The sequence below is a fragment of the Hemitrygon akajei genome, chromosome 4 (genome assembly GCF_048418815.1).
Source record: "Hemitrygon akajei chromosome 4, sHemAka1.3, whole genome shotgun sequence".
In the NCBI taxonomy this organism is placed as follows: Eukaryota; Metazoa; Chordata; class Chondrichthyes; order Myliobatiformes; family Dasyatidae; genus Hemitrygon; species Hemitrygon akajei.
Genome location: NC_133127.1, coordinates 196,109,404 through 196,131,621, shown reverse-complemented (window position 1 = coordinate 196,131,621; position 22,218 = coordinate 196,109,404). Strand labels below are relative to the sequence as shown.

Genomic DNA, 22,218 nt, shown 5'->3' with positions numbered 1-22,218 from the left:
GGTCTCGACCCGAAACGTCGACTGCTCATTCATTTCCACAGATGCTGCCTGACTTGCTGAGTTCCTCCAGAATTTTGTGTGTGACACTCCATATTTAAATCAGATAGAACTTTGGTTCAACGTAGCTTGGTCCGAAAGCTAATTTTCATGGCAGTTATACCCTGGCGTGGTCGCATCAGCGCTGGACTGCGGGGCGAGAGGTCCCGAGTTCGAATCCGGCCAGGTCCCTTGCGCGCTCTCCATCCGTGCCTGGGTTGAGTGTCTCTCTCTCTCTCTCTCTCTCTCACACACACACACACACACACACACACACACACACACACACACACACACACACACACACACACACACACACACACACACACACACACACACACACACACACACCCTGAGTATGAAGGCCTACAGCGGAAGAAAGCTTGGACTCGATCGCCAGTAACTGGGAGGGAGCGCAAACGGGCGACGGGCGCTAGGGCCACGCGGATTTCCCTGCCCAGTATCACCGCCCCGGAGTGAGCTGTCAATCACCCGTCAGTTACCGCCGGTCCTGGGATTCGTGGCTCGAAGTGACGGGTTCATTTAAACCTGAGAGACCACAGGCAGACTCCATCTAAAAACAGAACTGCCCCCCAGATCTGCAAGGAATCTCCATTCTTTTGCATAGCTCCTCCCTTTGTGTTTTTCTTTTGCAAAGAGAGAGGGGAAATACGCGTTTATCTAATCCAGTGGAAGTGTTTGGGAAACGCGGTCCGTGGCACTGAAGCGGGAGCCGGAACAGGTGCAGGAAGGGGCGAATGGCCAGGGAATCCGTGCAAGTCCCCGACGATGTGGATTTTACCTCTTTCAGGGAGGAATGCAATTCCGACAAGGGCTGGTGTCTGAAATATAAACGCTCCGGGATCACCGTGTGGGTGCAGATGACGGAGGAGGAAAAAGCGTTGCATAAAATTAAGGTAAAATCAAAACAAAAACCTCTCAGATGACGTTGGATGTACGGTGTGTTGCAAGTAAATACGGTGGCATTCCACCCCCGCCCCACCACCACCCCCGACACTGTACCCAGAGATGAGGATCAGCTCTTGCTAGCATCTGCAACCTGTTTGCGTCCCTCCTCAGCGGCCCGCGGCCTCTCTGCACTTCCCCATCCATCATCACCGCCGGCCCCAACCGGCTGAACTCTCCCACCTGCGCCGATCTTCCCCTCTCACAGACAGGGAGGCTCCGGCTCGGAACCGTGTGGCATTGGTCGAGCCGGCGTCTTTTGGAAGTTTCCCGTGAAATCTGCTGCTCGCCGGGACTCGAGGGCCGAGTTATTGGGAGAGGTTGGCTAGACGCGGGAGAATGAGGAACAGACTCGACGGGCTGAATGGCCTAATTCTTCTCCTCTGTCTTGTGAACCCTGTAGAAGTTCTCAGTTACGGGAGAGGTTGGCTAGACGGAGGAGAATGATGAATGGACTTGATGGCCCGAATGCCTAATTCTGCTCCGATGGCTTATAGAGGTGTACAAAATCATGGGGGAGGGTGTAAGATAGGGGGAATGCACACAGTCATGGGGGAATTCCCCCAGGGTTGGGAGAATTGAGAACTTACAGGGCAGAGGGTGAAGGTGTTTGGAGAGATTTTTAAAAATCCTAAGAAGTACAGGTGACTTTTCCACAGGCAGGGTGATGCCGGCAATGTTCCCTCTGATTTTTGCTTACAGCTGTGCGAGGTCTGAGCAGGAATATTCTTACACAGCCTGAAAACTGTGTGGCACTTTAAATGTTTCTTGTAATCTATATGCCACAGAACCAACATTGATACCACACATACTTTTGATCATTAATTGAAAGGTATGATGAAATACAGAACAAGAAAGAAGGTCTGTCGGGTTTAGTAAACTTTTCCCAGCTGCCTACAGTTCCAGCTGTGCAGCAACCAAGGCGATGTGCGCGGGGGCATTTCAGTTACTGCGCGGTCACGCACCTGACAGGGAACGGTGATGGTGGGTATGTGGCACAGGGTGCCAGAGGAAGTGGCAGAGGTGGATGCATTGAAAAGGCTCTTGGGGCAAAGTTTAGTGGGACATGGGTCAAACGCAGGCAAATGTGACTGGCACATATACAGAAGGGTGCGGGAAAAGGGCCAGGAACATCACGAAGGATCCCACCCACCCTGCTCACGGACTGTTTGTCCCACTCCCATCAGGGAGGAGGCTACGTAGCATCCACACCAGGACCACCAGACTCAAACTCAGTTACTTTCCCCAAGCAGTGAGGCTGATCAACACCTCCACTCACTAACCCACCCTTCCACACCCCCAACCACCACTACTTTATCATTTCCCGTCAGAGTCACCTTATGTAGAGACACACCTGTGCCTAGCGTCACTTTATGGACATAAAATCAATAAATGAACATAAGATAGGTATTTATATTTATTGTGTTTCTTAAATTACTGTGTTCTTTATCTTACTGTGTTTTTTTTGTGCTGCATCAGATCTGGAGTAACAATAATTTTGTTTTCCTTTGCATTTGTGTACTGGAAATGATATTAAACAACCTTGAATTAAATCTTAAACATTAACTAATCTTAGTTGGAAGTCTTGGACCAGTAGGGCTGCAGGGTCTGTATGTGGCTGCCCATCCACGGAGTGAGCCGCTGTTAATGTACACACTCCTACTGGAGCCCCTCCTTTGCCACTTACCACGTACCCCGTTTCCTTGGACTTTGCCCCCATTTCCCCACATTGCACTGAGAGATTTTCAAACCTCCCGCATCCCCTCCCACATCCCTGTTGAATTTTTCGGCCAAGTTCGCTCCTGAAAGGCCCCCACCAAGTCTTCTTGAGCTCAAGGCGACTCTCTGGCCAGCACATGTCCTCTTCTCATTAGAGGGAGCAGAATGGATGGGCAAACGGCCTAATTCTCCTCTGCGTCTGACGGCCATTACTGCCATTAGAGTGAGTGCAGGAGCCTGAGGACACACACTCAGTGATTCAGGAACAGCTTCTTCTGCTCTGCCATCTGATTTCAAAATGCACATAGATCCTGTGAACTCTACCTCACTGTTACCTTTTTCTCGTTTTGGACTACTTATTTAATTTAACTTTTTAAATGTACATACTTGCTGTAATTTACAGTTTTTAAATTATTGTGTATTGCAATGGACTGCTGCTGCCAAACATCAAATTTTGCAACATATGCCAGTGATATTAAATCTGATTATAGTCAGATATGGTCACCAAATTTTTAGGAAAGATGTCAACAAAATAGAGAGAGTACAGAGGAGATTTACTAGAATGTTACCTGGGTTTCAGCACCTAAGTTACAGAGAAAGGTTGAACAAGTTAGGTCTTTATTCTTTGGAGCGTAGAAGGTTGAGGGGGGACTTGATAGAGGTATTTAAAATTATGAGGGGAATAGATAGAGTTGACGTGGGTAGGCTTTTTCCATTGAGAGTAGGGGAGATTCAAACAAGAGGACATGAGTTAAGAGTTGGGGGGCAAAAGTTTAGGGGTAACACAAGGGGGAGCTTCTTTACTCAGAGAGTGGTAGTTGTGTGGAATGAGCTTCCAGTAGAAGTGGTAGAGGCAGGTTTGATATTGTCATTTAAAGTAAAATTGGATAGGTATATGGACAGGAAAGGAATGGAGGGTTATGGGCTGAGTGCAGGTCGGTGGGACTAGGTGACAGTAAGCGTTCGGCACGGACTAGAAGGGCCAAGATGCCCTGTTTCCGTGCTGTAATTGTTATATGGTTATATGATTCTGATTAGGCTGGTGTTAAATGGGTGTGTTGCTGGGTGGCGTGGGTCTTTGAGCCGGTGGGCCTGTTTCAGAGGGTTCAAAGGTACTTTTAATGTCAGCGGAATGTATACAATATACATCCAGAAGTACTTTTTCTTTGCAACCATCCATGAAAACAGAGAACCCCAAAGACTACTTGTTCACCCGGTATTCAACAAACCACAGGCTCTCTCTCTCCCTAATAAGGGAGAAAGAGGTGTCTCCGTTTCACAGCGAGAGGGGAGACATAACAAACAACTCGTTGGTTTACGATGGTAGAAGTCCGTTGTGTTGTTTTTCTGAGCTCTGTGCCCAAAGAACTCGGGTCTCTGGGCACACAGCCAGAGATCTTCTGTCTCCCATGACACACCGATTTCCTGCGGAGGCACCGATCTTGAGTCCGCCCCCTCCAGAGCCACGAAAACCGGAAGCTCCGAGGGCGAGCTTATCTCCTAGTCCACATCCTTGGCATATCGAAGACAAGAGTGGGTCCCATCCCCGTAAAGAACCAGGTCAGGGTCTTCAAAAGTACCCTGAAAGGGAAAAATAGAGATATTAAAGATAGAAATAGAGCTGTTTCCGAAGGTGCAAGCAAAGGGGTCGCCATTAGGCGCCATCATCCCTCCTAAGCTCCTCCTTCTCACTGTATCTCTAAATAAATAATAAAATATTGCTGGCCCTTCAGTCAATGATGTTGTGCCGAACTTTTAACCTACTCTCAGATCAATCTAACCCTTCCCTCCCACGTAGGTCTCCATTCTTCATTCATCCCTGTCACATCCTTAGATCCTTGTCCCAACATTACACCCCAAGTCTTGTACTCATTACCCTGGAAGGTGTGTCAAACGTCTTCTTCCCCACTTGAACTACCTGAGTTGCCAATTTCAGGAACTGTAACTGCTCCAAGATCCTTCTGTTCTACAACATGTTTTACAACATGCTCCGGGGCCCGATCGTTTACTGTGTATGTCTGTCCCTGGTTTAACTTGCCAAAATTCGATGACACACACTTGTCTGTGCCGAATTCCACCTTGGCCCATTTCCACAGTTCACTTTGGTTCTATTGTAATCATTTGGATATGGGTGCAATCTTTGCATGTGACCCAAACCTTTGAGGTGCAGTCAACTGTGAGGAGGATTGTAACAAGTCTCAGGAGTAATAGACAGCTGGTGGAGTGGGCAGGGATGAGGCAGATGAAGTTTGATGCAGAGAGAATTGGTTTATATTTCAATACACGCAAAATACTGGAGGAGCTCAGCAAGGGAAGAAACATCTATGGAGGAAATAAACATTTTCTCTGTACAGTTTTTTTATTGATATATGAGGGGTGATTGATAAGTTTGTTGCCTAAAGTAGAAGGAGATGAGTTATACAGCTCTCATTACATGCACATGCAGTTCAACTCTTTGAGTGATTATGCAGAAAGTTTGAATAACTCATCAGGGTGATTGATAAATTCATGGCCTAAGGTAGAAGGAGATGTTATTAACTTCAAACTTTCTGCATAATCACTCAAAGAGTTGGACTGCATGTGCATGTAATGAGAGCTGTATAACTCATCTCCTTCCACCTTAGGCCACAAACTTAGCAATCACCCCTGCTGTGGACACTCTACGGAGGTCCAAGATCCGTATGCTCCACGACCGCTGGACTAAGTGGGTAAATGTAGGAGGGGACTATGTTGAAAGATAAATGTGCTAGGTTTTCTAAAATTGACTCCTTCTACCTTAGGCCACATACTTGTCAATCACCCCTCGTAACCCTTAACCCATGATCTCTAGTTCCAGTCTCATTCAAGCTTAGTGGAAAACACCTGCAAGACTTTACCCTATCTATTATCATCATTATAAGCTGTGTCATATGACGTAGGCGATCATGGTCTTTGACCATGATTGTTCTCGGCAAATTTTTTTACTGAAGTGATTTGCCGTTGTTTTCTCTGGGTAGTGTCATTACAAGATGGGTGACCCCAGCCATAATCAAAGCAGTTGCTACACCTTGCCCAAGAGTGACCTGAAGGCTAGCAGAGGGAAGGCTGGCTTACATCATCTTTGGCAGAGATGTATCTCCACTCAGCTTATTCTCCTACACTCCAAGGAATAAAGTCCTAACCTATTCAACCTTTCCTTATAACTCAGGTCACCCAGTCCCGGCAATATCCTTGTAAATTTTCTCTGCACTCTTTCAATCCTATTGACATCCTTCCTATAGGTAGGTGACCAACACTGCACACAATACTCTAAATTAGGCCTCACCAATGTCTTATACAATTCAGCGTAACATCCCAACTCCTGTAATCGGTACTTTGATTGATGAAGGCCAAAGTGCCAAAAGCTTTCTGTATGACTCTATCAACCTGTGACTCCACTTTCAATGAATTACGGACCTTTATTCCCAGCTCCCTATGGATCAAATTAAATTTATTAGCAAAGTATGCAAAGATTCATTTTCATGTGGGCATTCACTGAAGATTAAAGAAATACTGTAGAATTTATGAAAAACTATGCATAAAGTCTGGCAATGTGTAAGAGAAGACAAACTGTGCAATTAATAAACAAATTAGTAAATAATACCGAGAACATGATTTGTTAAGAGTCCTTGAAACATTGTTGGCATTTAGGGCCGCAGTGAAGGCCTCCATCTCTGGGGGTGTTCACTGTTTCCTTCATCATGTCAGTAGATTCTTCTCGTTTTTCACTACTGTCATTCACGCAAGTCCCGGTGGAGACTCAGGAATATCGTCACACTCAGCTGTAGAAAGATTCTTCATTGCTGTTTCCATACCAATGATGCTTTACTAGTCAGGGTTGTTAGCCCTGAGCTTAACCCCTGAACCTGGAGGACTGGTGGACCACACTTAGTTTGGCCTCTACCCTTTGACCTGCTTGGCATGGGTGACCCTACCAAGAGCATAAGGCTCTGACTCTAGTCAGCATAGCTCTCCGGGTCATTGAGGCACGTAAGCCTCCAAACCCCTCGACAAGGTTGCGATCCACTTGGAGGTAAAAGTGAGTCTGTAGGTTGCAAAATCAGGTTAGAGTTGAGGAGAGTGAAGTTAACCACAATGGATCAGGAGCCTGATGGTTGAGAGGTAGTAAATTGGTGGTGTGGGACCTAAGGCTCCTGTACCTCCTTCCCGATGGCAACAGTGAGAAGAGAGCATGATCTGAATGATGGATACTACAACTCCATGTAGATGTGCTCAGTGGTAGGAGGGCTTTTCCTGTGTTGGACTGGGCTGTATCCACCACTTTCTGTAGACCTTTCAGTCCCTATGTTTTCATACCAGGCCATGATCCAACCAGTTAGCTTGCTGTCCACTAAGTATCTATAGATCATCATCATCTGGGTTACGTTCCCTACTCCTGCTCTCATTGGGCTGAGGGTGCAGAAGCCTGAAGTCCCTCACCACCAGGTCCAGAAGCTGGCTTCTTCCCCCTTACTTTCCATTCCTCTCCGCCCAAAATTCCTCTCCATGGGGAGAGAGACGTTGCACAAATCACATTGACTGATACAGCATCTGAAAGTTTCTAAAATATTCCAACTCATATCAGCAAACAAAACCATGCACCGGGGTCACGTATGAGACTCATCAGGGAGGCAGGCACCAAACTGTTTGAAGGATGAGGTTTTAAACTGGGTACCTTGGAGGCAGAGAGAGACATTTGGGGAAAAATGTCCGCAAAGCAGTGGCCAGTCCGTCTTCCCAAGTGCTGTCTCCAGCACCTATCATCAGAGTTAGTCATCGAGCACTTCAGCACCGAAACAGACCCTTCAGTCCATCTAGTCTATGCCAAACTGTTATCCTGCCTAATCCCATCGACCTGCACCCGGACCATAGTCCTCCATACCCCTCCCATCCGTGTACCTATCCGAACTTCTCTTAACCGTTGCAATCAGACCGGAATCCATTATTTATTTAGCAGTACAGTGTAGTGTGGGCCATTCCAGCCCCATCTCCACAACCCTGATCAACTCTGATCGAGTCACGGGACCATTTACTGTGACCAATTAACCTACCTGGTACGTGTTTGGACTGTGGGGGGGGGGGGGGGACTGGAGCACCCGGTAAAACCCACGCATTCCACGGGGGTGGGGGGTGGGGGGGAGACCTACAGGGGCTCCTTGCAGAGCGATGTGGGAACCGAACTCAGAATTGCGGAACACCCCGAGGTGTAATGGTGTCGTGCTGACTGCTGCAGCCAGAGGTGATCGGATTCATTTGTTTGTCACGTGAACAGTGAAAAGCGCCGGGAATGAGTGGCGGGCGAGTGTTGCCACACACAGCATGCCCACAGTGCTCAGCAGAACAACACAGATCACAACAAGTGCCAAAACACAACAGCAGTAAAACAAGCCCCTTCCTCTCTCCCCCCCTCTGTCTCTCTCTCTCTCTCACACACACACACACACACACACCCATTGGACTTCTTCCGGACTATCGATTGACCTTCAGGCTCCAATCTTCGGCTATCGTCCCCAGGTCGAGCCGATGGTGGGACCCGAATTGCGGGCTCCCGCTCACCAGCCCTCATGCCTCCTGTTTCACATCAAAATCCAATTCCAGGGACCTGTGACAGCATAACATCCACAGACGTCCTTCGTCAGCTGTCCACGTCACTGGACATCATGTGTGGAGCGGAGGTGTAGACTCCGGATGTCCTACCTATCTCCACGTTGGGAGAAATCATTCCTTCAATCTGCCGAATACTGAAAGGTCCGGGTAGAATGGACATGGAGAGGATGTTTCTTATCATGGGGGAGTCTAGGACCAGAGGGCACAGACTCAGAAGAGAGGGATGTCCATTTAGAACAGAGGTGATGAGGAATTTCTTCATCTGGAGCAGGAATTCCCAACCTTTTTTATGCCATGGACCAACACTATTATGCAAAGGGGTCGGCAGACTCCAGGTTGGGAGTGCCTAAAGTGGTGGGTGGAGAATCTGTGGAATTCATTGCCACCATTGGGTATATTGGGTTCTTCATTCATCAGCGTATCAAAGGTTACGGGGAGAAGGCAGGAGAACGGGGTTGAGAGGGATAGTAAATCACCCATGATGGAATGGCAGAGCAGACTCGATGGGACAAATGGTCAAAATCTGCTCCTACATCTGATTGTCTTATGATCAGCTAGTGAAGGGGTGAAGAGTGTTTGTCCAGGCTCATGGCTGCTGTGAGAGGGAGAGGAGGACGAGACGGCCGGTGTGAGAGGGAGAGGGTGAGGGGGGTCGGTGTGAGAGGGAGAGGAGGGTGAGGGGGCGGGTGTGAGAGGAAGAGGGAGAGGAGGGTGAGGGGGCCGGTGTGAGAGGGAGAGGGTGAGGAGGGTGAGAGGGCCGGTGTGAGAGGGCTGGTGTGAGAGGGAGAGGAGGACGAGACGGCCGGTGTGAGAGGGAGAGGGAGAGGAGGGTGAGGGGGCCGGTGTGAGAAGGAGAGGGAGAGGAGGGTGAGGGGGCCGGTGTGAGAGGGAGAGGAGGATGAGACGGCCGGTGTGAGAGGGAGAGGGTGAGAGGGCCGGTGTGAGAGGGAGAGGAGGGTGAGAGGGCTGGTGTGAGAGGGAGAGGAGGGTGAGAGGGCTGGTGTGAGAGGGAGAGGGTGAGGGGGTCAGTGTGAGAGGGAGAGGAGGGTGAGGGGGCTGGTGTGAGAGGGAGAGGAGGGTGAGGGGGCCAGTGTGAGAGGGAGAGGAGGGTGAGGGGGTCGGTGTGAGAGGGAGAGGGAGAGGAGGGTGAGAGGGCTGGTGTGAGAGGGAGAGGAGGGTGAGGGGGTCGGTGTGAGAGGGAGAAGGTGAGAGGGCTGGTGTGAGAGGGAGAAGAGGGTGAGAGGGCCGGTGTGAGAGGGAGAGGAGGGTGAGGGGGTCGGTGTGAGAGGGAGAGGAGGGTGAGGGGGTCGGTGTGAGAGGGAGAGGGAGAGGAGGGTGAGGGGGGTCGGTGTGAGAGGGAGAGGGAGAGGAGGGTGAGGGGGTCGGTGTGAGAGGGAGAGGGAGAGGAGGGTGAGGGGGTCGGTGTGAGAGGGAGAGGAGGGTGAGGGGGCCGGTGTGAGAGGGTGAGGAGGGTGAGGGGGCCGGTGTGAGAGGGAGAAGAGGGTGAGAGGGCCGGTGTGAGAGGGAGAGGAGGGTGAGGGGGTCGGTGTGAGAGGGAGAAGGTGAGAGGGCTGGTGTGAGAGGGAGAAGAGGGTGAGGGGGTCGGTGTGAGAGGGAGAGGGAGAGGAGGGTGAGGGGGGTCGGTGTGAGAGGGAGAGGGAGAGGAGGGTGAGGGGGTCGGTGTGAGAGGGAGAGGAGGGTGAGGGGGCCGGTGTGAGAGGGTGAGGAGGGTGAGGGGGCCGGTGTGACGGAGAGGAGGGTGAGGGGGCCGGTGTGAGAGGGAGAGGAGGGTGAGAGGGCTGGTGTGAGAGGGAGAGGGTGAGGGGGGTCGGTGTGAGAGGGAGAGGGTGAGAGGGCTGATGTGAGAGGGAGAGGAGGGTGAGAGGGCCGGTGTGAGAGGGAGAGGAGGGTGAGGGGGTCGGTGTGAGAGGGAGAGGAGGGTGAGAGGGCCGGTGTGACGGAGAGGAGGGTGAGAGGGCTGGTGTGAGAGGGAGAGGGTGAGAGGGCTGATGTGAGAGGGAGAGGAGGGTGAGAGGGCTGATGTGAGAGGGAGAAGAGGGTGAGAGGGCTGATGTGACGGAGAGGAGGGTGAGGGGGCCGGTGTGAGAGGGTGAGGAGGGTGAGGGGGCCGGTGTGACGGAGAGGAGGGTGAGAGGGCTGATGTGAGAGGGAGAAGAGGGTGAGAGGGCTGATGTGACGGAGAGGAGGGTGAGGGGGCCGGTGTGAGAGGGTGAGGAGGGTGAGGGGGCCGGTGTGACGGAGAGGAGGGTGAGAGGGCTGATGTGAGAGGGAGAAGAGGGTGAGAGGGCTGATGTGACGGAGAGGAGGGTGAGGGGGCTGATGTGAGAGGGTGAGGAGGGTGAGGGGGCCGGTGTGAGAGGGTGAGGAGGGTGAGGGGGCCGGTGTGACGGAGAGGAGGGTGAGGGGGTCAGTGTGAGAGGGAGAGGAGGGTGAGAGGGCCGGTGTGAGAGGGAGAGGAGGGTGAGGGGGTCAGTGTGAGAGGGAGAGGAGGGTGAGGGGGTCGGTGTGAGAGGGTGAGGGGGTCGGTGTGAGAGGGTGAGGGGGCCAGTATGAGAGGGTGAGGAGGGTGAGGGGGCTGGTGTGAGAGGGAGAGGGTGAGGGGGTCGGTGTGAGAGGGAGAGGAGGGTGAGGGGGTCGGTGTGAGAGGGAGAGGAGGGTGAGGGGGCTGGTGTGAGAGGGAGAGGGTGAGGGGGTCGGTGTGAGAGGGAGAGGAGGGTGAGGGGGCCGGTGTGAGAGGGAGAGGAGGGTGAGGGGGTCGGTGTGAGAGGGAGAGGAGGGTGAGGGGGTCGGTGTGAGAGGGAGAGGGTGAGGGGGTCGGTGTGAGAGGGAGAGGGTGAGGGGGTCGGTGTGAGAGGGAGAGGAGGGTGAGGGGGCCGGTGTGAGAGGGAGAGGGTGAGGGGGTCGGTGTGAGAGGGAGAGGAGGGTGAGAGGGCTGGTGTGAGAGGGTGAGAGGGCTGATGTGACGGAGAGGAGGGTGAGGGGGTCGGTGTGAGAGGGAGAGGGTGAGGGGGTCGGTGTGAGAGGGAGAGGGTGAGGGGGTCGGTGTGAGAGGGAGAGGGTGAGGGGGTCGGTGTGAGAGGGAGAGGAGGGTGAGGGGGCTGGTGTGAGAGGGAGAGGGTGAGGGGGTCGGTGTGAGAGGGAGAGGAGGGTGAGAGGGCTGGTGTGAGAGGGTGAGAGGGCTGATGTGACGGAGAGGAGGGTGAGGGGGTCGGTGTGAGAGGGAGAGGAGGGTGAGAGGGCTGGTGTGAGAGGGTGAGAGGGCTGATGTGACGGAGAGGAGGGTGAGGGGGTCGGTGTGAGAGGGAGAGGGTGAGGGGGTCGGTGTGAGAGGGAGAGGGTGAGGGGGTCGGTGTGAGAGGGAGAGGGTGAGGGGGTCGGTGTGAGAGGGAGAGGAGGGTGAGGGGGCCGGTGTGAGAGGGAGAGGGTGAGGGGGTCGGTGTGAGAGGGAGAGGAGGGTGAGAGGGCTGGTGTGAGAGGGTGAGAGGGCTGATGTGACGGAGAGGAGGGTGAGGGGGTCGGTGTGAGAGGGAGAGGAGGGTGAGGGGGTCGGTGTGAGAGGGAGAGGGTGAGGGGGTCGGTGTGAGAGGGAGAGGGTGAGGGGGCTGGTGTGAGAGGGAGAGGGTGAGGGGGCTGGTGTGAGAGGGAGAGGGTGAGGGGGTCGGTGTGAGAGGGAGAGGAGGGTGAGAGGGTGAGGGGGTCGGTGTGAGAGGGAGAGGGTGAGGGGGTCGGTGTGAGAGGGAGAGGGTGAGGGGGCCAGTATGAGAGGGAGAGGGTGAGGGGGCCAGTGTGAGAGGGAGAGGGTGAGGGGGCCAGTATGAGAGGGAGAGGGTGAGGGGGCCAGTGTGAGAGGGAGAGGGTGAGGGGGCCAGTATGAGAGGGTGAGGAGGGTGAGGGGGCTGGTGTGAGAGGGAGAGGGTGAGGGGGTCGGTGTGAGAGGGTGAGGAGGGTGAGGGGGCTGGTGTGAGAGGGTGAGGGGGCTGGTGTGAGAGGGAGAGGGTGAGGGGGTCGGTGTGAGAGGGTGAGGAGGGTGAGGGGGCTGGTGTGAGAGGGTGAGGGGGCTGGTGTGAGAGGGAGAGGGTGAGGGGGTCGGTGTGAGAGGGAGAGGGTGAGGGGGTCGGTGTGAGAGGGAGAGGGTGAGGGGGTCGGTGTGAGAGGGAGAGGGTGAGGGGGCCAGTGTGAGAGGGAGAGGGTGAGGGGGTCGGTGTGAGAGGGAGAGGGGGTCGGTGTGAGAGGGTGAGGGGGCCAGTATGAGAGGGTGAGGAGGGTGAGGGGGCTGGTGTGAGAGGGAGAGGGGGTCGGTGTGAGAGGGTGAGGGGGCCAGTATGAGAGGGTGAGGAGGGTGAGGGGGCTGGTGTGAGAGGGTGAGGGGGCTGGTGTGAGAGGGAGAGGAGGACGAGACGGCCGGTGTGAGGGGAGAGGGTGAGGAGGGTGAGGGGGCTGGTGTGAGACGGAGAGGAGGGTGAGAGGGCTGATGTGAGAGGGAGAGGAGGGTGAGAGGGCTGGTGTGAGAGGGAGAGGAGGGTGAGAGGGCTGGTGTGAGAGGGAGAGGAGGGTGAGAGGGCTGGTGTGAGACGGAGAGGAGGGTGAGGGGGCTGGTGTGAGAGGGAGAAGAGGGTGAGAGGGCTGATGTGAGAGGGAGAAGAGGGTGAGAGGGCTGATGTGACGGAGAGGAGGGTGAGGGGGGTCGGTGTGAGAGGGAGAGGAGGGTGAGGGGGCCGGTGTGACGGAGAGGAGGGTGAGAGGGCTGATGTGAGAGGGAGAAGAGGGTGAGAGGGCTGATGTGACGGAGAGGAGGGTGAGGGGGTCAGTGTGAGAGGGTGAGGAGGGTGAGGGGGCCGGTGTGACGGAGAGGAGGGTGAGGGGGTCAGTGTGAGAGGGAGAGGAGGGTGAGAGGGCTGGTGTGACGGAGAGGAGGGTGAGGGGGCTGGTGTGACGGAGAGGAGGGTGAGGGGGTTGGTGTGAGAGGGAGAGGAGGGTGAGGGGGTTGGTGTGAGAGGGAGAGGAGGGTGAGGGGGCCAGTATGAGAGGGTGAGGAGGGTGAGGGGGCTGGTGTGAGAGGGAGAGGGTGAGGGGGTCGGTGTGAGAGGGAGAGGAGGGTGAGAGGGCCAGTGTGACGGAGAGGAGGGTGAGAGGGCTGATGTGAGAGGGAGAAGAGGGTGAGAGGGCTGATGTGACGGAGAGGAGGGTGAGGGGGCCGGTGTGAGAGGGTGAGGAGGGTGAGGGGGCCGGTGTGACGGAGAGGAGGGTGAGAGGGCTGATGTGAGAGGGAGAAGAGGGTGAGAGGGCTGATGTGACGGAGAGGAGGGTGAGAGGGCTGATGTGACGGAGAGGAGGGTGAGGGGGCCGGTGTGAGAGGGTGAGGAGGGTGAGGGGGCCGGTGTGACGGAGAAGAGGGTGAGAGGGCTGGTGTGAGAGGGAGAGGAGGGTGAGGGGGTCGGTGTGAGAGGGTGAGGGGGTCGGTGTGAGAGGGTGAGGGGGGCCAGTATGAGAGGGTGAGGAGGGTGAGGGGGCTGGTGTGAGAGGGAGAGGAGGGTGAGAGGGCCGGTGTGAGAGGGTGAGGGGGTCGGTGTGAGAGGGTGAGGGTGAGGGGGTCGGTGTGAGAGGGAGAGGAGGGTGAGGGGGCTGGTGTGAGAGGGAGAGGGTGAGGGGGTCGGTGTGAGAGGGAGAGGAGGGTGAGAGGGCTGGTGTGAGAGGGAGAGGAGGGTGAGGGGGCCGGTGTGAGAGGGAGAGGGTGAGGGGGTCGGTGTGAGAGGGAGAGGAGGGTGAGGGGGGCGGGTGTGAGAGGGAGAGGGGGTCGGTGTGAGAGGGTGAGGGGGCCAGTATGAGAGGGTGAGGAGGGTGAGGGGGCTGGTGTGAGAGGGAGAGGGGGTCGGTGTGAGAGGGAGAGGAGGGTGAGGGGGTCGGTGTGAGAGGGAGAGGAGGGTGAGGGGGGCCAGTATGAGAGGGTGAGGAGGGTGAGGGGGCTGGTGTGAGACGGAGAGGGTGAGGGGGTCGGTGTGAGAGGGAGAGGAGGGTGAGAGGGCTGGTGTGAGAGGGAGAGGAGGGTGAGGGGGCCGGTGTGAGAGGGAGAGGGTGAGGGGGTCGGTGTGAGAGGGAGAGGAGGGTGAGGGGGCCGGTGTGAGAGGGAGAGGAGGGTGAGAGGGCTGGTGTGAGAGGGAGAAGAGGGTGAGAGGGCTGATGTGACGGAGAGGAGGGTGAGGGGGTCGGTGTGAGAGGGAGAGGACGGTGAGGGGGCCGGTGTGACGGAGAGGAGGGTGAGAGGGCTGATGTGAGAGGGAGAAGAGGGTGAGAGGGCTGATGTGACGGAGAGGAGGGTGAGGGGGTCAGTGTGAGAGGGTGAGGGGGTCGGTGTGAGAGGGAGAGGGTGAGGGGGTCGGTGTGAGAGGGAGAGGAGGGTGAGAGGGCTGGTGTGAGAGGGAGAGGAGGGTGAGAGGGCTGGTGTGAGAGGGAGAGGAGGGTGAGGGGGTCGGTGTGAGAGGGAGAGGGTGAGAGGGCTGGTGTGACGGAGAGGAGGGTGAGGGGGCCGGTGTGAGAGGGAGAGGAGGGTGAGGGGGCCGGTGTGAGAGGGAGAGGGTGAGGGGGTCGGTGTGAGAGGGAGAAGAGGGTGAGAGGGCTGGTGTGAGAGGGAGAGGAGGGTGAGAGGGCTGGTGTGAGAGGGAGAGGAGGGTGAGAGGGCTGGTGTGAGAGGGAGAGGAGGGTGAGGGGGCCGGTGTGAGAGGGAGAGGGTGAGGGGGTCGGTGTGAGAGGGAGAGGAGGGTGAGGGGGCCGGTGTGACGGAGAGGAGGGTGAGGGGGGCCGGTGTGACGGAGAGGAGGGTGAGGGGGTCGGTGTGAGAGGGAGAGGAGGGTGAGAGGGCTGGTGTGAGAGGGAGAGGAGGGTGAGAGGGCTGGTGTGAGAGGGAGAGGAGGATGAGAGGGCTGGTGTGAGAGGGAGAAGAGGGTGAGAGGGCTGGTGTGAGAGGGAGAGGAGGGTGAGAGGGCTGGTGTGAGAGGGAGAGGAGGATGAGAGGGCTGGTGTGAGAGGGAGAGGAGGGTGAGGGGGCCGGTGTGACGGAGAGGAGGGTGAGGGGGCCGGTGTGACGGAGAGGAGGGTGAGGGGGTCGGTGTGAGAGGGAGAAGAGGGTGAGAGGGCTGATGTGACGGAGAGGACGGTGAGGGGGCCGGTGTGACGGAGAGGAGGGTGAGGGGGCCGGTGTGACGGAGAGGAGGGTGAGAGGGCTGATGTGAGAGGGAGAAGAGGGTGAGAGGGCTGATGTGACGGAGAGGAGGGTGAGGGGGTCAGTGTGAGAGGGTGAGGAGGGTGAGGGGGCCGGTGTGACGGAGAGGAGGGTGAGGGGGTCAGTGTGAGAGGGAGAGGAGGGTGAGAGGGCTGGTGTGACGGAGAGGAGGGTGAGAGGGCTGGTGTGAGAGGGAGAGGAGGGTGAGAGGGCTGGTGTGAGAGGGAGAGGGTGAGGGGGTCAGTGTGAGAGGGAGAGGAGGGTGAGGGGGTCGGTGTGAGAGGGAGAGGAGGGTGAGGGGGCCGGTGTGAGAGGGAGAGGAGGGTGAGAGGGCTGGTGTGAGAGGGAGAGGAGGATGAGAGGGCTGGTGTGAGAGGGAGAAGAGGGTGAGAGGGCTGGTGTGAGAGGGAGAGGAGGCTGAGAGGGCTGGTGTGAGAGGGAGAGGAGGATGAGAGGGCTGGTGTGAGAGGGAGAGGAGGGTGAGAGGGTTGGTGTGAGAGGGAGAGGAGGGTGAGGGGGTTGGTGTGAGAGGGAGAGGAGGGTGAGGGGGCCAGTATGAGAGGGTGAGGAGGGTGAGGGGGCTGGTGTGAGAGGGAGAGGGTGAGGGGGTCGGTGTGAGAGGGAGAGGAGGGTGAGAGGGCTGGTGTGAGAGGGAGAGGAGGGTGAGGGGGCCAGTATGAGAGGGTGAGGAGGGTGAGGGGGCTGGTGTGAGAGGGAGAGGGTGAGGGGGTCGGTGTGAGAGGGAGAGGAGGGTGAGAGGGCCGGTGTGAGAGGGAGAGGAGGGTGAGGGGGCCGGTGTGAGAGGGTGAGGAGGGTGAGGGGGCCGGTGTGAGAGGGAGAGGAGGGTGAGGGGGCCGGTGTGACGGAGAGGAGGGTGAGGGGGCCGGTGTGACGGAGAGGAGGGTGAGGGGGTCAGTGTGAGAGGGAGAGGAGGGTGAGGGGGTCGGTGTGAGAGGGTGAGGGGGCCAGTATGAGAGGGAGAGGAGGGTGAGGGGGCCGGTGTGACGGAGAGGAGGGTGAGAGGGCTGATGTGAGAGGGAGAAGAGGGTGAGAGGGCTGATGTGACGGAGAGGAGGGTGAGGGGGTCAGTGTGAGAGGGTGAGGAGGGTGAGGGGGCCGGTGTGACGGAGAGGAGGGTGAGGGGGTCAGTGTGAGAGGGAGAGGAGGGTGAGAGGGCTGGTGTGAGAGGGAGAGGAGGGTGAGGGGGCTGATGTGAGAGGGTGAGGGTGAGGGGGTCGGTGTGAGAGGGAGAGGGTGAGGGGGCCGGTGTGAGAGGGAGAGGGAGAGGGGGGCCGGTGTGAGAGGGAGAGGGAGAGGAGGGTGAGGGGGTCAGTGTGAGAGGGAGAGGGTGAGGGGGCCGGTGTGAGAGGGAGAGGGAGAGGAGGGTGAGGGGGTCAGTGTGAGAGGGAGAGGAGGGTGAGGGGGTCAGTGTGAGAGGGAGAGGAGGGTGAGGGGGCCGGTGTGAGAGGGAGAGGGAGAGGAGGGTGAGAGGGCCGGTATGAGAGGAGGGTGAGGGGGTCGGTGTGAGAGGGAGAGGAGGGTGAGAGGGCTGGTGTGAGAGGGAGAGGGTGAGGGGGGCTGGTGTGAGAGGGAGAGGAGGGTGAGGGGGTCGGTGTGAGAGGGAGAGGAGGGTGAGGGGGTCGGTGTGAGAGGGAGAGGAGGGTGAGGGGGCTGGTGTGAGAGGGAGAGGAGGGTGAGGGGGCTGGTGTGAGAGGGAGAGGGTGAGGGGGCTGATGTGAGAGGGAGAGGAGGGTGAGGGGGCTGGTGTGAGAGGGAGAGGGTGAGGGGGGTCGGTGTGAGAGGGTGAGGAGGGTGAGAGGGCTGGTGTGAGAGGGAGAGGGTGAGAGGGCTGATGTGAGAGGGAGAAGAGGGTGAGAGGGCTGATGTGACGGAGAGGAGGGTGAGGGGGCCGGTGTGACGGAGAGGAGGGTGAGGGGGCCGGTGTGAGAGGGAGAGGAGGGTGAGGGGGTCAGTGTGAGAGGGAGAGGAGGGTGAGGGGGCCGGTGTGACGGAGAGGAGGGTGAGGGGGTCAGTGTGAGAGGGAGAGGAGGGTGAGAGGGCCGGTGTGATGGAGAGGAGGGTGAGGGGGCCGGTGTGAGAGGGAGAGGAGGTTGAGACGCTGGGTGTGACGGAGAGGAGGAGGGTGAGTCGCCTGCTGCCATGTGGCACTGTTTACTGACTGTGCAACAGTCCCATTCCACTCTCCACAAACCAGGATGTGCTCATTAACAGCCCAACCTGTTGGTTATAATGCGGATTCCAATGGCTCATAGCAACACTTCGCAGTCAGAGTCAGGTTAATTATCACTGACTTAGATGACATAAACATAGAACACGGCATGGTACAGACCCTTCTGCCCACAATGTTGTACTGGCCTTTTAACCTACTCTAAACTCAATCTGACCCTTCCCTGCTGCACCACTCTCCATTTTCCTGTCATCCATGTGACTTTTGAAGAGTCTCTTAAATACCTCCAATGTATCTGCCTCTACCACCACCCCAGCCGGGCATTACACGCAGCCACCACTCTCTGAGTAAAATATCTACCTTGACATCCCCCCCCATACTTCTCCCCAAACCCCAAAATTATGCCCCTTCATATTAGCCATTTCCACCCTTGGAAAAGAGAGCTGGTTGTCCATTTGATCTATGCCACATTATTTCTGTCAAATCTCCTCTCATCCTCCTTCATTCCAAAGAGAAAAGCTTCAGCTCTCTCAACATTTCCCATAAGACATGCTCTCTGATCCAGGCAGCATCCTGGTGAATCTCCTCTGCACCCTCTCTGATCCAGGCAGCATCCTGGTGAATCTCCTCCGCACCCTCTCTGATCCAGGCAGCATCCTGGTGAATCTCCTCTGCACCCTCTCTGATCCAGGCAGCATCCTGGTGAATCTCCTCTGCACCCTCTCTAATCCAGGCAGCGTCCTGGTGAATCTCCTCTGCATCCTCTCTAATCCAGGCAGCATCCTGGTAAATCTCCTCTGCACCCTCTCTAATCCAGATAGCATCCTGGTCAATCTCCTCTGCACCCTCTCTGATCCAGGCAGCATCCTGGTGAATCTCCTCTTCACCCTCTCTAATCCAGGCAGTATCCTGGTCAATCTCCTCTGCACCCTCTCTAATCCAGGCAGCATCCTGGTCAATCTCCTCTGCACCCTCTCTAATCCAGGCAGCATCCTGGTCAATCTCCTCTGCACCCTCTCTGATCCAGGCAGCATCCTGGTGAATCTCCTCTTCACCCTCTCTAATCCAGGCAGTATCCTGGTGAATCTCCTCTGCACCCTCTCTAATCCAGGCAGCTTCCTGGTGAATCTCCTCTGCACCCTCTCTAATCCAGGCAGCATCCTGGTAAATCTCCTCTGCACCCTCTCTAATCCAGGCAGCATCCTGGTAAATCTCCTCTGCACCCTCTCTAATCCAGGCAGCATCCTGGTAAATCTCCTCTGCACCCTCTCTAATCCAGGCAGCATCCTGGTGAATCTCCTCTGCACCCTCTCTAATCCAGGCAGCATCCTGGTGAATCTCCTCTGCACCCTCTCTAATCCAGGCAGCATCCTGGTGAATCTCCTCTGCACCCTCTCTAATCCAGGCAGCATCCTGATAAATCTCCTCTGCACCCTCTCTAATCCAGGCAGCACCCTGGTAAATCTCCTCTGCACCCTCTCTAATCCAGGCAGCATCTTGGTAAATCTCCTCTGCACCCTCTCTAATCCTGGCAGCATCTTGGTAAATCTCCTCTGCACCCTCTCTAATCCAGGCAGCACCCTGGTAAATCTCCTCTGCACCCTCTCTAATCCAGGCAGCATCTTGGTAAATCTCCTCTGCACCCTCTCTAATCCAGGCAGCATCCTGGTAAATCTCCTCTGCACCCTCTCTGATCCAGGCAGCATCCTGGTGAATCTCCTCTGCACCCTCTCTAATCCAGGCAGCATCCTGGTGAATCTCCTCTGCACCCTCTCTAATCCAGGCAGCATCCTGGTGAATCTCCTCTGCACCCTCTCTAATCCAGGCAGCATCCTGGTAAATCTCCTCTGCACCCTCTCTAATCCAGGCAGCATCCTGGTAAATCTCCTCTGCACCCTCTCTAATCCAGGCAGCATCCTGGTGAATCTCCTCTGCACCCTCTCTAATCCAGGCAGCATCCTGGTAAATCTCCTCTGCACCCTCTCTAATCCAGGCAGCATCCTGGTAAATCTCCTCTGCACCCTCTCTAATCCAGGCAGCATCCTGGTGAATCTCTCTGCACCCTCTCTAATCCAGGCAGCATCCTGGTGAATCTCCTCTGCACCCTCTCTAATCCAGGCAGCATCCTGGTGAATCTCCTCTGCACCCTCTCTAATCCAGGCAGCATCCTGGTGAATCTCCTCTGCACCCTCTCTAATCCAGGCAGCATCCTGGTGAATCTCCTCTGCACCCTCTCTAATCCAGGCAGCTTCCTGGTAAACCTCCTCTGCACCCTCTCTAATCCAGGCAGCATCCTGGTAAATCTCCTCTGCACCCTCTCTAATCCAGGCAGCATCCTGGTAAATCTCCTCTGCACCCTCTCTGACCGAGTAGCATCCTGGAAAATCTCCTCTATATCCTCTCTAAAGCTTCCACATCCTTCCCATAGTGAGGCGACCAGAAATTAACACGATATTCCCAGAATACACAAATTCTTGTTTTGCGGCAGCAGCACGTAAGACATGGGAGCAGGGTGAGGCCATTCGGCCCATCGAACGCTATAGCATTGCGCCCTAACGCCACAGGGGTGAAAGAAAATGGAGGGGAAATTAGATGAACGATTAATATCCCTTTGCCATGGTTGAATGGCAGGGCTGGATTGATGGGTCAGCTAGCCTGTTTCTGCTCCTAGATCATGCTAGAGGTGTATACAATGATAGGAGGCAAAGACAGACAGAGTGGAGCGTGCAAAGTCATAACATTACTGAATGAAGAGACTCTGGGATAGGCACATGAATATCAGAATCAGGTCTGTTACCTCAACATTTTGCAGCAGCAGTACAGTGCAACACGTAAAAAAATTACTGTGAATTTCAAACGAAATAGTGACAGAAGCGATTAATAAATTGTGCTCACTGTCCGCTCAGAAATCTGATGGCCGAGGGGAGGAAGCTGTTCCTGAAATGTTGAACACAATCAGTAGAAATTGACTGGAGTCTTAGGTGCCATACCAAATCTCCTCCAACTCCGAATGGAGGAGGGCCACTGATGTGTCGTCTTCATGACTGTGTCGGTATGCTGGGCCAGGATAGATTCCCTAAGACTTTAACACGAGTTGTAGGAAAGCAGCATCCATCATCGAGGACATTGCACCATCCAGGCCAGGAAGAAGGTACAGGAGCCTCGGGTCCCATACCACTAGGTTCAGGAACAGTTATTGCCCTTCAGCTCTCCGGCTCTTGAAACAGGTGGGTGCCATGGTAGCGTAGTGTTTAGTGCAACAGTTTGGGTCATCAGAGTTCAGAGTTCAATCCCAGCTACTCTGTAGAGAGTTTGTACATCCTCCCTGTAGACTGCGTGGGTTTCCTCCGGGTGCTCTGGTTTCCTCCTGCAGACCAAAGACGTACCGGTCGGTAGGTTAACTGGTCATTGTGAATTGTCCTGTGATTAGGCTCGGGTTAATTGGGGGTTACTGGGCGACGGAGTTTGAGGAGCTGGGTGGGGCTGTCCCATGCTGTACCTCAATAAATAAGAACAGACTTCATTCAACTTCACTCACCCCATCAACGGGCTGCTCCCACAACCTATGGAGTCACTTTCAAGGACTCTTCATCTCATGTTCTCAATAGTTATTGCTGATTTATTTATTATTATTTCTTTTTCCCTTTTCTATTTGCACAGTTTGCTGTCTTTTCCACGTAGGTTTCCATCTCGTGTGCAACTTCCAATTGATTCTGTTGTGTTTCTTTGTATTTACTGTGAATGCCCACTAGAAAGCGAACCGTGGGGTTGTACGTGGTGACATCTATGTACTTTGATAATAAATTTACTCTGAAGCTTCGTGGATTCAGTGTCTGTCAGGGAGACAGAGCAACTCTTCACCACATAGAGTTTCCTGAGGGATGTGGCTGGTGTAATGGGGAAGGGAATCTGTGGATAGGATGCTTTAAAGAGATTACTTTACATCGTGAAATTGCGTCATTTGCGCTAACAACTGACACGGTCCATCGCCAACATAGCCCGTCCACAACTCTCTATCCTTAATCTTTGGAATATGGGAGGAAACTGGAGCACCCAGAGGAAACCTATGCTGTCATAGGATAAACGTGCTAACTCCTTATAGACAGCAGTGCGCATTGAACCCAATTCTCAGAAGGCTTTTGATATAGTCCCACGCAGGAGAGTGGCTCACGCATGTGGATCTGGGTAACAAACAAGAACAGATTAATAATTAACTTATCAAGTCCTGCTTTATTGTCATGGTCATTCATGTTGGGTGGCAGGGTGGAGATACATCGCTACCAAAGGAGGTGTAAGGTGCTCTTTTTCTCCACTAGCATGCAGGTCGCCCTTGGGCAAGGCATAGCACCCGCTTAACCCCCTGATCAGGGTCACATGAACCCATGGGAGCAGGTGGTGGATGGTCGTGTGAGCAACGGATGCAGATCACAAGTCCTGGTTATGAGAC

At 55.5% G+C, this 22,218-nt stretch overlaps 1 protein-coding gene across 1 annotated transcript in view; it reads left to right on the top strand.

The window, feature by feature from the left end:
- The first annotated feature begins 532 nt into the window (after positions 1–532).
- The window catches only part of stard10 (StAR related lipid transfer domain containing 10), a 72,686-nt gene continuing 51,000 nt past the window's right edge, over positions 533–22,218 (top strand). The window contains exon 1 of the mRNA XM_073044341.1: positions 533–953. Coding sequence (XP_072900442.1) covers positions 795–953 — 159 coding nt within the window. The 5' untranslated portion in view covers positions 533–794. The remainder of the gene's footprint in view (positions 954–22,218) is intronic.